The sequence below is a fragment of the Psittacula echo genome, assembly GCF_963264785.1.
Source record: "Psittacula echo genome assembly, chromosome: 4".
Classification (NCBI taxonomy): domain Eukaryota; kingdom Metazoa; phylum Chordata; class Aves; order Psittaciformes; family Psittacidae; genus Psittacula; species Psittacula echo.
The window spans coordinates 34,338,256-34,352,548 of NC_137738.1; the positions used below are offsets into that span (position 1 = coordinate 34,338,256).

The following is a 14,293-nucleotide window of genomic DNA, read 5'->3' on the forward strand; positions in this document are numbered from 1 at the left end:
GGTAAAGAGAGCTGTTGTTGGAGTTCTAATTTATCTAGGGGGTGTTTTCTCTGGAGGAGTCCTCACCTTTAACAAAATAACCAAAGCCCAAGCAGCAGTTTCCTTTTCTGAACACCCTTTTAACAAAACAAATAAGTATCTGATCTTTGTGCTTCACAGGACAGCACAAAATGGTAGATGGCGTCATAAGGTTTGCTTTAGCTTCTTTCATAGCCCTTCATAGGACACAAATCTGAGTACAATTATTGTAAATATTTTCCCTTTGTACATAGGGTTTTTTTCAGTACAGTGTAATATCTAGCAATATGTCTGCCTGAAAATTTTGAGATTGAAAAAGCCCTACCTTGCACATGAGATATCTTCTTTCCATAAAGAATTGCAATTTTCCCCTGAAAAATAATACTGAAAACTTTGCATAGAGTTTCTTTGGAAGTGCTATGCTTTGTCATGGATGATGGTGGGTATGTTGATAAAGCTCTGAAGAACATGTCTTTCCTGGTAAATTTTCCATTTTAGAAACACACTTCTAGAGAAACTTTGATTATTTATAGCTCCAGCCCCATAACCTTTTAGCTGTCACCTTGCAGAGAAGAAAATGAAGTGACATAAGCAGAGCTGGACAAACCACTGAAAGCAAACAATATATTTATTTACTTTTTTTTTCTTTTCTATACATCAGTTACCTCTGAACAGACCTGGACTCTTTAAAAAAATACCTTGTTTTGATTTGCTGAACGAATTGCAGTTAATTTTGGATCTCACTCTATTTCTTCTGCATCTGGACTAGGTAATTCCCCAAACCACTTTTAAGATGGTTGCTAGCACATGATTGCATGTTATCAAGACTTGCAGTTAATATTCCTGTGCAAAAGAGGTGGCATGTATGAGTTTTTGTGGGAATCAGAGAAAATGGCTGATATATACCCTTTAAACAAATTTCTTCTCACGTGTATACAGTATGTAAGAAGAATCATTTGTGAAAAGAATCCCTTATGAAATAGGGTTCTCTATCAATTACTCTAAAGCCTTATAGAATAAGGCTTTATAGAATAGAAAGGCTTTATAGAATAGAATAAGGCTTTAGGAAACAATGTCTTTTCTGTAGGTTTCTAATTTGTGATAGCAGTTCAGTAGCTCAGTAATAAGGACTATATTCTGTAAGATCATTTAGCACATAATCTCTAGAAAAAAAAAGCAATTATTTTTATTAACTTTAACGGGACTTCTCCATAAAGGATTTAATTGGGGATGGTATTTACTCAGCTCTAGAGCTTGGGTTTTAGCTGCATGTATCCTTTTGCTTTCCCCACTCCACCTCTGCAGCAGGTTGCTTTCTCTGTATTTCATCATGGCTGCTCCTGCCTCACCCACATTCAGGTGGTTGGTTCCGTCAGCTCCTCTGTTGCCGTCATCCTATGTTTTTCTAAACTCCCTTTTCCCATGATCTGTCTTACTCCTCTTTTTTTTTTTTTTTTTTTTTTAAGGTGTTGATGATGCATCATAGAGGGGACTCTTAGGATATAAAGATGATGAGTTACGTAAGAGGATTTACCAGGCAAAAGAGTGGGACCAGATAAGAGATGAGTCACTGTCACTCTTAAAATGCAGCAGACAAAATGGGGAAAGAACAGGTGTTTGGTTTTAAGCTGTACTTAATACCAAACAACTGTTGTTTTAACTTGATTTTACTTTTTCCCCACAATGTTTTCCTTCAAGAATTTTGATTAATATTGCCAAATTACTGCCAAACAGGCTTACTTGCTCCTTTCAAACCAGGCCAGTTCCTCTAAGTACAATGCACGCTGGCTTTATGGGCACTCTGGCTCCTGAACTCTTGTGAAATCACATTTAGCCATGCAAATACAACCCAAGACTTTTGGTCATCATTGCACCAACACAATGTATTCATGTCAGAACCCCTGCTCCTGCTGCAAGTGGATGCATCAAAGTACTTTAATTTTCATTTCTTTGTGTTTCAGAAGTTTAAAAATCATTTTTGGGATGCTGTAGCAAACCTGTGTCATACACATAATTCCTATTGGAGTGGGTAAGGCTTTTCCAGTAAATGACTTGGGTGCACGATTAGTACCACTGTGGCATCAGTGACATCATTGCTCTGTGGCATGGAAACTGTGATGCTGACTGAGCGATGAAAAACCAGATTGAGATATACTGGGGAACAAGCAGATGTGATTCATCATTAATTTAACCCCAGGTACTGAAATGGTCACCAAGCGTATCTGACTTGGCTACAATTCCATGTATTTTACAAATATATATGTACAGAGCTTGAGAACTAATTTTCATTGTCATCTAACTTTTCTTCTGGAGTTGCTTTTGCTTGCCCAGCCAAGAAGCAGGTGACCAATCAGGTATGAATCGGCAGTGTCTAATGAACAATAACCAAATGAACAGTTTTAAACTAACCCTTAACCTGAAAGCTGCTTGTCTAGACTATCTGATTATTTCTTACAAATCAAAATGTATTTTGTCTGATTTGTTGTATATATACATACATATTTATACATGCTCAATTCATACTCCTTGTATAAATACACAGATATCCAGTTTCAGGCAGTGATATTTGAACAACTGTAGTTTGAATGAACAGCAATTGAGACATTTAGCATAGATTAGCGTAGTCAAACAGGATTTCTACAATTATAGATTGATGATGTAAAGTTTCACTAATTTGATATTGACAGAACAATTTGGGACTAATCTGTCTACAGGAGGAACTTTCATTTTTTTCAGGTGAATAGCTCTTGCTTTTTGACAGTCATTTCAGGCTGATTATCTCTTTCAATGTAAACATTTTAGTGTAAGAGATTTTCTAATGGGAAGTTGTTAATTGCAGAACAAATAGGCTGCAACAACAAAACATAATTCACTGAAGTTCTGTTTCCGTGAGCTAAACTTTCTCGAAGAGAATTTAAGCGTTTGCTGGATCTCCAGTTATCCTGCGGCAATTGTGAGATAAAAGCTATGTATGTAAAGTAAGTAACGGTGAGACTTCAGGAAATAAAAGCATCTCACATAAACAGACATATAAATTAGAAGGTTTTGATAAAGTCAAATATACCAACAGAAAATGGATCACAGAACCAGATGTAGTTTTCTGTATTTTAATTCAGGACTTTTAGGCAACGACAGATGTTAAGAACCACGCAGATGAAAGCAGTTTAGTAAAACCTGCCCACTCGGAGGCTTTTTGTTTGTTTTAGTTTTTTAGTTTGTTTGCTGAGAATCTTTAATCTGTTTCGGCACTTAAAACCTTTTGCGAACTCTGTGGATTGTTTCTCACTGTTATGAAACATTCAACTGGCTGAAAATGCGCTTGAATTTGAAACCGCTATTATTTTCAGAGGAGCATCTTATTTTGCAGCATTCCAGATAAAGTAGTATGCAAGGGCTGTAACTTTGACAGGAGTTAGTGTGTATTCTAGCGTAAAAAGAAGCCCTGAAATGATTTATATAAAACACTTGAACGATTTTAGATACAAACCAAAAGCGTAGGTTTGTATTGTTTTCAAAGCAGGAGTCGAAATTCGAAAGAGCCTAATTTTGCGCTGGAATAGGAAGATCGCGGTAGTTCGGTGAGGATTCCCACGGGCACCTGGCACCACAGACCCGCTAACGCGGCACCTGCAGCGGCAACGGACGACTCGGTGGTTTGATCTCCCGGAAGATAGAGGAAGAAAACAGGATCTCCCGTGTTTCGGGGACCCCGCTGCCAGCAGCCAAAGAAACATCTTCTCCGCGAGTATCCGCAACGGCTCCCGCGGTGCCGGCTCCCAGTGCCCCTGGGGGGGACAGCCCCGGCCGGGCGAGGACCACGGCAGTCGCCGTTTCTCCCCCCGCTGGCGGGCGGCAGCGCCGGGGGAACCGGCCGTCTACTTGAGGAGCGCGGTTCCCTCCGCCCCGACTAGGTACAAGAGGGGAGCAAGCCCCTGCTGGAACGTCCTGCCGAGCTGGGTGTAATTCGGCGTGTGCTGGCCTCACCGCTGAGCACCGGCGGATTTCTCGCGCTAGCGGTCGGCGCCCTAAGGCAGCTGTCAGCGTGGCGGCCGGGCCGAGGCTTTGAGCCCGGTGCCCCTTCTGAGGAGAAGGGGGAGCTCTGCGGCCTGGCCGCTGCCCTCCGGGCGAGGGGAGGTGAGGGCAGGGCCGGCCGAACCCCGCCTTGGAGAGCGCCACCGCCTCAGGGGCTACCCGGGCCGTACGGGCTGCCCCGGGGCACGAACGATCCTCGCTGCGGATGGGGCGGGCCGGGGCGCGCTGCTCGCTACCCTGCGGGGCTGTTACGCTGACAGGCGGCGCGGGACAACGGCTCCCCAGCGGCCGGCACCCGCCCGGCCCGAAGGCACTGCCCGGCCGGGCTGAAGGGAGCCCCGCCGCCGGTTGGTGATGCCTGGCTCCTTCTCCGCTGTCGGAGGTAAGCTCCTGGGGGCTTGGACCTCTCTCCGCCTGCCTCTCGGCAACGGCTGGCGCCCAAGGCAAAGCGACTTAGGGGCGAAAACGAAATACGTGGGGCGGGGGCTTCTAGCTCAGCCCTCGGCCCCGCTCCGCTCCTGGCCCGCCCTTGGGCTTCCCTCGGCCGGGCTTTCCCCTGGAGGCTGCCCCGCTGAGGGCTGCCGTAGCGCGGCTCACCTAGGCGCCGTGCCGCCGGGACGGGCGGACTGCGGCCAGGCTGGCGAGGCGGGGTGGCGAGGCGGTGGCGGAAGGGCCGGTGGAGGTAGCAGGACTCACCTTCAGGGGGAGCGCGCCCCCCCCGGGGGCTGCGGGACGGGACCCTGCCCGCAGGGGGACCCCGCCAGGGCGCTGAGTGCCGGCTCGACGGGCTCCGTTGGCGAACGACGCCGCCTGTGCCTGTGGAGCAAGGCCAGCGGCAGCCCCGGAGCCACGGCGCACCAGAGGCCAGCGTCTGAGGTAGCCCCTAGGTGAACTGGACGCCTCGGAGGGCTGAGGCTGAGCGCTGTGCAGCTGCAGATGCGCCAAGGGGGTAAGGGGGGGAGTGGCTGGAGGGGCGTGTGTGGAGCAAACACGTGTGATGTGGGGCAACAGGGAGGAACTGTGCATCTCCGCATGGGAACGGGGATTTGATGCCCCACAGAAACAGAGGGGCACGCTGGCACTTTCATCCCAGGCGCCGCAGGGCGCCTGCTTTTTGATCTCGGTAGATGGAAATATCTGTTTAAAATAACGAGTTCGCATAGGGAGGATGTTTTTTTACTCGCGTGTCTCTCTGCGTTCCCTTTAGGCAGCTGCGGTGCCGTCGCTCCCTTGTGCGCGCCGGTAAGGAACGGGAGGAAGGGCGGCAGCCGGGAAGCGCTGGCTCCGCCAGTGGGCGTTCTCTGGCGGCCGGGCCGCGGCTGGAAGCGGCACTGCGGTGGTTTCATCTGCCTCTTTGCAGGCAAGCACGGACATTCGGGACAGTATTTTGCCCCGCTCGAAGAAAATACAGATCGTTGCAGTTTTCTTGCTTTGAATGAGAGGTGGGAGCATGAGGAAAAGCAGACTTTAAAAGGGGATCGGAACCGCTTGGCGGTCAGTAGCGCCCTGTCCCCTCCGGCCTAAAGGGGGAACGGAAATGTGAGCATTCCGTGCGTGCGGGGAGACGGGGCGGGGAGGAAATACTGCCCGCGGGTCGCTGGAGGGAACCGAAGACCGAACCGCCGTTGGTTTTGTTTGGCTCCGTCTTTCTTCGGCTTTCCCTTTCGCTTTACTCCGGTATCTCTCCCAGACGTCCTGCCTTAAACTACTGCGAAAGGGAGGGAAGAGCGGAAGCATGTCCAACCCGGAGAAGCGGATCATATCCCGCCCCTCGGCCCCCCTGGCTGCAGCACCCGGGGAAAAGCCCGGCTCCGGCAGCCGCCCGCTCCACTCCGATGGCCAGAGCGGCGGAGGTGGAGGCAGCGGCAGGTCTCATCCTCCTCCCCCCGCTCCTGGAGGCGGCTCGGCTGCCTGCAGCTCCCTCTTTCTCCTCTTAACAACCACCAGCAGCAGCAGGAGCCGCGCTGCAGGGACAGCCTCCTCCGCCGCCAACGCCAGCATCGTCCCCAGAGCGGCAGCGGCTCCTTTCCTCGCTCCAATCCCCTCCTTTTCCTCCGTTTCTCCATTTTCCTTTTACTTCTTGCCGCCGCCTCCTCATTTCCCCTCCTTGTCTTCCTTTAACCTCACAAGTCTCCAAGGGAGGGAAGGAGGAGGAGAGGCAACGAGAGCGGCAGGAGGAGGAGGAGGAGGAAGAGATGTTGGCGGAGCAGCAGCAGCTCACTTGATCGCCCATCCAGGCGGCAGCGGCAGGAGGAGACTCTTCTGTTCTTCCTCCATCCAGGGCTTGCTGCTCCGTTCCGCAGCCGGCGGCCCCCGGCAGCACCACTCCCGGCTCCTCCTCTCTCCAGCCGCCTCTCGTCCGTGGTCCTACAATTCCCTCGGTGCTGCAGCAGCAGCAGCCCGCGGCGACGGGATTCGAGGCGGTGACGGCCCCGGCGGGAGCAGGACTCCTAGGCGGCAGCAGCGGCAGAGAGGCGCCTTCTTCTCCTTCTCGTCTCCCCTGCTCCTAGGGCCAGACATGGAAGATGGATCTAATTCTACAAGCTGCTTTAGGAGGTTTACGGACTGTTTCTTGAACACAAGTAGGTACCAGGGCGCTGTGCCAGGCGGCGGGTCGCGCGTGTCTCGTGGGGAGGCGAAGGGCTGTGTCCGAGGCGGGGTGCATGCCTGAAGGAAAGAGCATTTCTTTGTGAGTGGGGGGGAGACGCAGACACAAAGGGGCCGTATACGTGGGGCGTGCGTGGACGCATGGAGGAGCGGCCGGGTGTGTGCTGAGGATGCACGGACAAAGGGGATGCTCAGTGTAACCGAGTGCTCTTTGTGGGAGCTGGCTGCTAACGCCTCGTGGGTTTCGGCATTGTTTCGGGGTCGGACAACTCTACCTATGTGTGTGCCAGCCTTTTACTTGGTGCATGCTTAATCTGCTCAGGAATGAGACGTACAGAAATGGAGACTCCCCCCCTACTTACTTGAGTAGCAATAAGGAAGCATTATGGTATCGGCAAATGACAGAAAAGCGGCGGCGGAGGACCGAAAAAGGGTGGAATGTATCTCTTCTTCCTGCATCCCCTGTCAGATCTGTCGCACGCGTGCAAATTCCGTGTTTCTGATCCGGCTGTGGTACTGGGTGCCGCCTTTCCCGGCCGTGGCTTGTTGCGAGGCGGGCAAGAAGCCGGAGAGGAAACGTGCTTCTCGCTGGGGGCCGGCGCTGCAACGGCGATAGTGACGGGAGAACGGCACACCGGGGGCGCCGAGGCGCTCCGCGAAGGGCGCTTCGCAGCGAGCCGCTTCCGCTGCCGGCTCAGTCCTCGCCAGCTCCCACCGAGATCGGGCGCGGGGTCGCGCTCGCCCGTATCTGGAGGCGGGAGCTGGGCGAGAGCGGCTCCTCGGCCTCTCGGTGCGGGGCTCGTCGGGTGCTTTCCGCACGCTGGAGCGGGGTGCCTGGAGGTAGCGGGGTCGGCCGGCCCGAGCTGTTAAGCCGGGTTGGGGTGGTGGTGGAGGGTTTCGCATGGGCAGAAACTCCGTGTTCATATGGACTCGGTCCGGCGCCCCCTCGGGTGTCTTGCCCTGAGCCTGCCGCTGCCGCCTTCCCTCTTCGAGTCGTCTCACTGACAGACTATGCTCAGCCGGGTGGGCGCCGCCGGGGTTTGGGGCTGAAACCTCCCCGGGTCGGCGTGCCCTCCCGCCAGCCCTTCCTCATCTCCAGCGGCCCGCCGGGCAGTGTGCTGGGGTTGATGAATGACCAAGACGAGGTGCAACAGGGCTGAAATACTTTTTTCTTTTTTTTTTTTTTTCTTTTTTTTTTTTTTTAATCATGAACTCTGTTTCCTCCCCCCCCCCCCCCCCCCTTGTTTAGTGTGTGATGATGAGGGTGATTTCAGTCAGCCGCGGGGTATTTTTCCTTTGTGACAATTTCTTAAATCATAGTTCTGTGCTTTAGTCTCCCTAAACTTGCATGCAAATCTGTTAGCATACTTTTATTAGGTGGTTTTTTGGATGTAGGTGACTAGTACATAGTGTACACATGTATGTATTTTGGGGGGATATGAGAAGAACTGTGGAGATATCGGCTGAAATCTCATTATTTGTCTTTTTGCCTTACAGCTATCTTTAGCACAATAGCCTGCAAGTGCGGTAGTACTTGTTCTGTTCTCTGATGGGGTGAATAAATATTACTATGTATTTGCTGCATTGTCTTTTTGAAACTTTATTCAATAGTCGGTTATGTTACAGAGCCACGCATTTGTTTAGTTTTGAGGCCTGAAGGAAATCCTAAACTCTTCCAGTTTTTATTTTCTCTGTGTTTGAGAGGGGTAGCACGCTATCATGTGTGTGGTACAACTGATGTTTTAAAATAAGTCGTCTTGGGAACGAGGGACTAAGCCAGGGAACGTGTGTGATGTAGGGCAGTTCACTTCTATGCTAGACCAAGAAAAAGATGACACAGAAAACCTCAGTTCTATACAAAACACCATTTTAAAAGCAGTGATGAATGCAACTTAAGCTATTTTATGAACACTTGAACACAAGAGACTGGGTCATCTTTGAGTGATTATGACCTCTGACTGAAGATTTTCCTGCAGGCAGAGAAGGAGCAGAACGGTTCTTTCCACTGTGAATTTAGTGACGTCTAAGAAGACACGCAGCCCGTCTCTCTGTGGAGTCACTTTTCTGTTCTCTGCAGAATGCTGTCATGAAACTTTCAAGAACTTACATGTCTGATATCTCTACTCCTCTTTTGAATGTGATTGAAACTAGCCAGTAGGCTCAAAAGGTATTAGTGAGGTCAGACAGACATTCACATGTGTGCGTATATACATATGCATACACTTCTCTCCCTCCCTGAGTGATTGCCTAAGCCTGATTTCCTTAGGAAACCAGGCTGAAAAAAGGAGTGGAGAGAAGTCAAACAAGACACTATGCCGTTCCAGTGCAGCTACTCCAAAGAGCACTTGTCCAACTGTTGGAGTACTGTGCACAGTCCTAGATACAGTGCAGCCAGAAGGCTATTACTGTTCTGTAGAGGATGAGATCATGTAGAATAATGAAGATAATGTGCTGCATCTCATAGCTTTTGTTTCCTGAATTGTATTTTAGGTTCTAAATCATACGTATATATGCATATACACTGTCTGACTTTAAAGACAAAAATTCTAAATATTTTCATAGGGAAACCGAAGAATTCTGTAGGGAAGAGAATTGAAGTGAGCTCTCTTGGAAGGGAAATTTAAAAGTGACTGAACATAATCCTTAAAACTGGAAAACAATGAAATTGCTAGAGATGTATTCTTTTTCCTCTGAGCTCTTTTGACTTGCATGCTCTCCAGTCAGGAGTTTGTTAGAAGGTTCTTGATATTATTAAAATTTTGGGTTCTGTAATATTCAGTTTGTGCCATATCTGGCTATTTTTGTTTTTAAGATTCATAATAAAGCCCTGGACTAGACTGAAGAAACTTACATGAACTACATGAAGTGGTGTGGTGTTTTTCATAGCTGTCTACAGTCTGTAACCTTGTGTGTAACATAGTGTTTTGAGGAACTTCTGGTATCTAACATCCAGATCAGTTCTTCAGTGGAGTTCTACCGTATTTAGGATACCGCAAGCTGCCAGGGATTCCACGTTTCTGTGAAATGACTTGCCTTCAGGGGCGAATCCCATGTTCCTTCTACACTCGAGGTCTCTCAAGCTGCACGTATGTAGCATATTTTTTCTGTGTCCTGTGAGTCTGCTCACAGGTATGAGTATTTCACAGGGTGGGGGGCTTTCTGCTTATTAGAGTATTATCAGTATATTGATATTTTATGCAGTTACATTTTTATCTGCCTTTTTTTATTCTTTTGTGATGTTGCAAGTTTATCCTGCACTTTCATGTGCCAGATGCTAAGACTTCCTGATTGAGTCGTACTCTTAAGAAAGAGTAGATGTAGTCAGATCTGTAGTGTTGTGGAAGAAAATAGCAATTAAAGTTTAAATAAAGTTAAAAGTGTTTCTGTTACCTGCACTAATGGGAAAATTAATCCTGGCTTGACTCTCTTTCCTGGTCTGTGTATTCATTACTTGTAATCAGGGTTTTGTCATCCAAATGCTGATCTTCACCAATGAATCCCATGTGTAAAGGTGGACAGGGTTTGGTTTTACAATTAAATCATCCTTAAAATGTAGATGCTGATGTAGAAAACAATTGTTTCTGGTTTTCACCCTAGGGATTCTGGCTCCACTTTAATTGAAAGCAAAATTGTCACTAACACAGTGTATAGTTATCATCATAAATGATGTCATTCAGTGGCTCCCATCAGGACTGATGTTTCATAATACCACATTTTTGCCTTAATGTATAGGAACACCATGTATCCTGGTTTGAAGCACTGCCATTCTATTTAGGGGGATAACGGACTGATACAGAGGGCAAACAGCAGGGAATCATATGGAAAGGGAATGGAAACTGTGGGCACAAGTGAAAAAGGACTTGCTTGCCCAAGTCAGGTATTTCTACAAGCGGTTGCCTATAAAGCCTGCAGTTTAAATTTGAAATAACTAATTCTCTGTCCCTTTGACTCCTCAGCTCAGCTGTCCATGTTTTTCCTGATGGCTTGGGGGTATCTAGTGCTCATAGGCCTCGAGAGGGGAGGTGATGCCTTCACTCTTAACTCAGTAAGCTTGCTCTTCCTGTAAAATGGACTGTGGAAGGTGTGATTATGCGTGGTGGGATAGTGTAGGTGAGTTGGGAAATGGTTTCTCTTTGTCACTTGTGTGAGGAGGATGGCAGCCCATTTAAGATTCTAACATAAGTTTGGCGGCTCCAATCACCGTTTGTGTTCTCCTTCCTTTTGCTCATGTTAAAGTCACGCTTGTTGGTTGGACATGATGAAAACCTGAAAGCATGAGTTTTTATTTCAGCATATGCATAACGCAGTGACTCGATTTTGAAACAGTCCTGTAAATGCTCATTCCCACTATGGATCTAGGGCATATACTTGGCTTACTTGCTTTTAAATCTTCTGTTGTGCGGATCAGTAGAACAGTGCCTTTTGTTCACTTTTAACACTTTGTGCTGTATTCTAATACAAATAGTTTGTATCTAACATACAGTGTACTCAAATCATGAACTCAGTTTTTTATTTGGAAAATAAGAATGAGAGTCTCTGCATGTGTGGATTTATAAGTTGGATATAGCTTATGAAGCTCGTTGGTCGATGTTAACCTTGTGTGTTTGGTGAGGCTAATATGAGCTAATTTTTTTCTTAATGCTACTTTAAAAAGTATTTAGTTTCAAGTCATTATGTTTAATACTTTAAAATTCAGTGGTTTTTACAATATTCTAGTTTTTGCACTTTTGGCACTATGATTCTATTCTAAAAGAAAGCTAAGATCATGAAAAATATATAAAAGAAAAAAGAGCTCTTTGGGGTTTTTATTTTCTTTGTTTTTATGCTCCCTCTGCTGGCTATTTTGCTTACAAGTACCTGTACTCGAACTCATGTTACTAAATCTGCTCTTCCTTTACTTTTTTATTAAATGAGCAGCAATGCGTATGGATTTTAGTCTGTATTTAAAATTTTTAAAAGCCTGTAATTGTTAAGTGAAGAAGCACTATTTGCATGAATGGAAAATGTGACACCTGCTTTGTGGAGCCACATTTTGATTTTTGTTATGCCTTGTATTGATTTGAACTCTGAAAACGACTGAATCTTTTGATGCATTGGCCGCATTGGCCACATTGTCACAAGTAAATATAATAGAAATAACAATTCATATATTGTTCCAAAAGATTCAGTTATCTGTTTCATTTATTGCAACAAATTTATTGCCCAGCTTTGAAGAACAGCTGTGGAAATACCTAAGTAATTGTGCTATGGCTTGTTATGTTAAAAAACCCAATGTAATCTGCATAATTAGCTACAAGGCTGCACTCAAAGTATTCCGCAGATGTAATGGATAATTTCTTAAAATACTGGTTTTAGTACACTAGTATGCAGTAGTGTTAATCCAAAATTTTTGTAACACTCTATAATTCTTGGGAACTTCAGAGATTATGTACAAGGATTGCTGTATATGTTACTGAAATGAAGCCATTGCATTTCCCATGGGTGTCAGTTATGGTAAAGTTGATCAATATTTCTTGTTGATATTTCTGCTAAAGATCAAGACTTTGCTATGTAATGTGTCCTCATTTGTGCTGGTTCTTGGCTTCCCACTGTCAGAACATGAAGAGTGCCACCTACTGATTGACAGCTCCTTGCAGTACTTCATTCCTTTGCCATTTGAAGGATCTCACAGCTCACTCAGCTTCTCCTGTGGGATGTGACAAGCTGACGTGGTTGAACGTGGCAACTGTATTGAATTAAGCCTCAGCTTTTACCTCTTCTATTAAATTATGCTGGTTTTTCTTTCTAATTTGTTTCAAGGTGAGGAACAGGATTTTCATCTTGGGAGGTGGGTTTCCCCTCCACCCCCCATTGTCCCCTTTTTAAAAGCGTATGAAAAAGCTGTGTATTTCTGTGGTTTCATCACCACTTCGTGCCAAGCTGTCATAATTAGTGTGGGAGGAACCAGCCTGGCTGATGTTTGTTAGAAGACTTTGGCTTCTGCTATGCCAGACAACGTATTGATGTGTTGCACACTCAAATGAGACAGTTCAAAAGGCAGGTAACAGACTGACAATTATGACTTTATTAAAAAATTAACATTCTAAAATACTCATAATGTGCTTGTTTTTGCAGGAGAGAAGGACAATCTGGTTAAGAAGTTCTGAATTTCTGTGGTAAATTGATGAATTAATCTTTACTTCTAGTGCACACTGAGAATCCTTTATTTCACTTGGAAGTATGCTAATTATGTTGTTAGGATAAAAAAAACAAACAACAAAAACCAACCCGAACTTGGCAAGAGTATGAATTAGTTCAAAAAGTGTATAATTTACATATTTACAAGGAACTCCTTTATTTTGGAGTTCTTTTTATATATCTGCTTCCCAGCGATTTATTGCCACAGGAAGCTTTCTTAATTCCTCACTCTTCAGCACCTTTTTGTAGGTGGCATTAAGAAGAAAAATACTGTGATTCCAAATTTCATATTCTTTTGAAAAGTACACTGATAGCAAGTTTTAGTCTGGGTGAGTGAGTTTAGGAAGAAAATGTTACATCATTAAGAGATGCCAAATCTCATGGGTCAATAGGACTAGAATTGGGGTCCCTGTATCAATTGAAGGCTTTCCAAAGTGTTTCTGGCTCAAGAATACCAAAAGAGAAGGCTTTTGGATGTTATTTACTGCCTTAGAGAACTCATTCTCATTTCAGCAGTTTCTAATTAAAATAATAATAAACCCCCCTCAACATAGAAGCAGTAATAATCTTGCCTCCTTTGATATTGGGACCCAAGTAAGAGATTGTCAGGATCTGAGGCCAGTTAATCCACCTTCCTTCTGGAAAACTGTGAAGATTTAGTGCTTTCATTAGCACTTATTGATCTGATTCCTTATTTCTGTGTTACCAACCAACTTCTGTGGAGCTCAGCTGTACTTCTCTTAACAAAGTTTATTCAGCTGTTAATAATTCCAACATTCTTCTTTCCTCTTACCAGTCCACTTGCATCAAAAAGAAATCCCCTAATGTCAATCCACAAATAGTTCCTAAAGGAAAGAAAACTTTTGCGTCAGAAGTTCTAACAACTTTGTACAGAAACCTTGCATCTCTAATCCTTCTGACCCTTACGTACCCAAAATAGCAGACATTTCTAGCTGCTGACAAGCATTACCGTGTTCACCTTAATAATACTGTTTACTTTACTTCACCTGTGGAATTTCCTAACTGGCAGAAAAGATGCCCCTTTCTTTACCCTGGATTTAGTAGCATGTCTGCAACATTGGGGTGTTCTGCTACTTCAGAGAATAAAATGCTTTGCGTGAATTATAGTGGCTAAGTGTGCATCTCATTTATTCTTTTGTAGTTTTCCTCAATGCCTAACTTTTATTTCCCCATTTTTTTCTTCTCTAATGTCTTATTTTATTTACTTCCAAACTGATAAAGCTACTATCCTCTTTTCTAATGGTCTTTGACTTATTTGTAAAAAAAAAAGGTATGTGCCTTAGTATTTCACTAGTGATTTTTGTTTTCCCCCTGCACATAGCAGTTAAGTTTATAATAACTCATTCTTTTACTTACACCATATTTTTTTTGTGTTTATATTTTGGTTTTCTTTCATGCATGTACAGATACTTTGGCAACTTCTCCAGAGTGAATTCTC

The 14,293-nt window shown here is 45.6% G+C and overlaps 1 protein-coding gene across 2 annotated transcripts in view; it reads left to right on the forward strand.

The window, feature by feature from the left end:
- Positions 1 to 5,785: 5,785 nt before the first annotated feature.
- Positions 5,786 to 14,293, forward strand: part of PDE10A (phosphodiesterase 10A) — a gene marked incomplete at both ends in the record, with an annotated part of 176,212 nt that continues 167,704 nt past the window's right edge. The window contains one exon of one of the 2 annotated variants that reach the window (XM_080617046.1): positions 5,786 to 6,677. In XM_080617046.1, the coding sequence (XP_080473172.1) occupies positions 5,786 to 6,677 (892 nt within the window). The remainder of the gene's footprint in view (positions 6,678 to 14,293) is intronic. The other variant, XM_080617047.1, reaches the window with a different exon arrangement.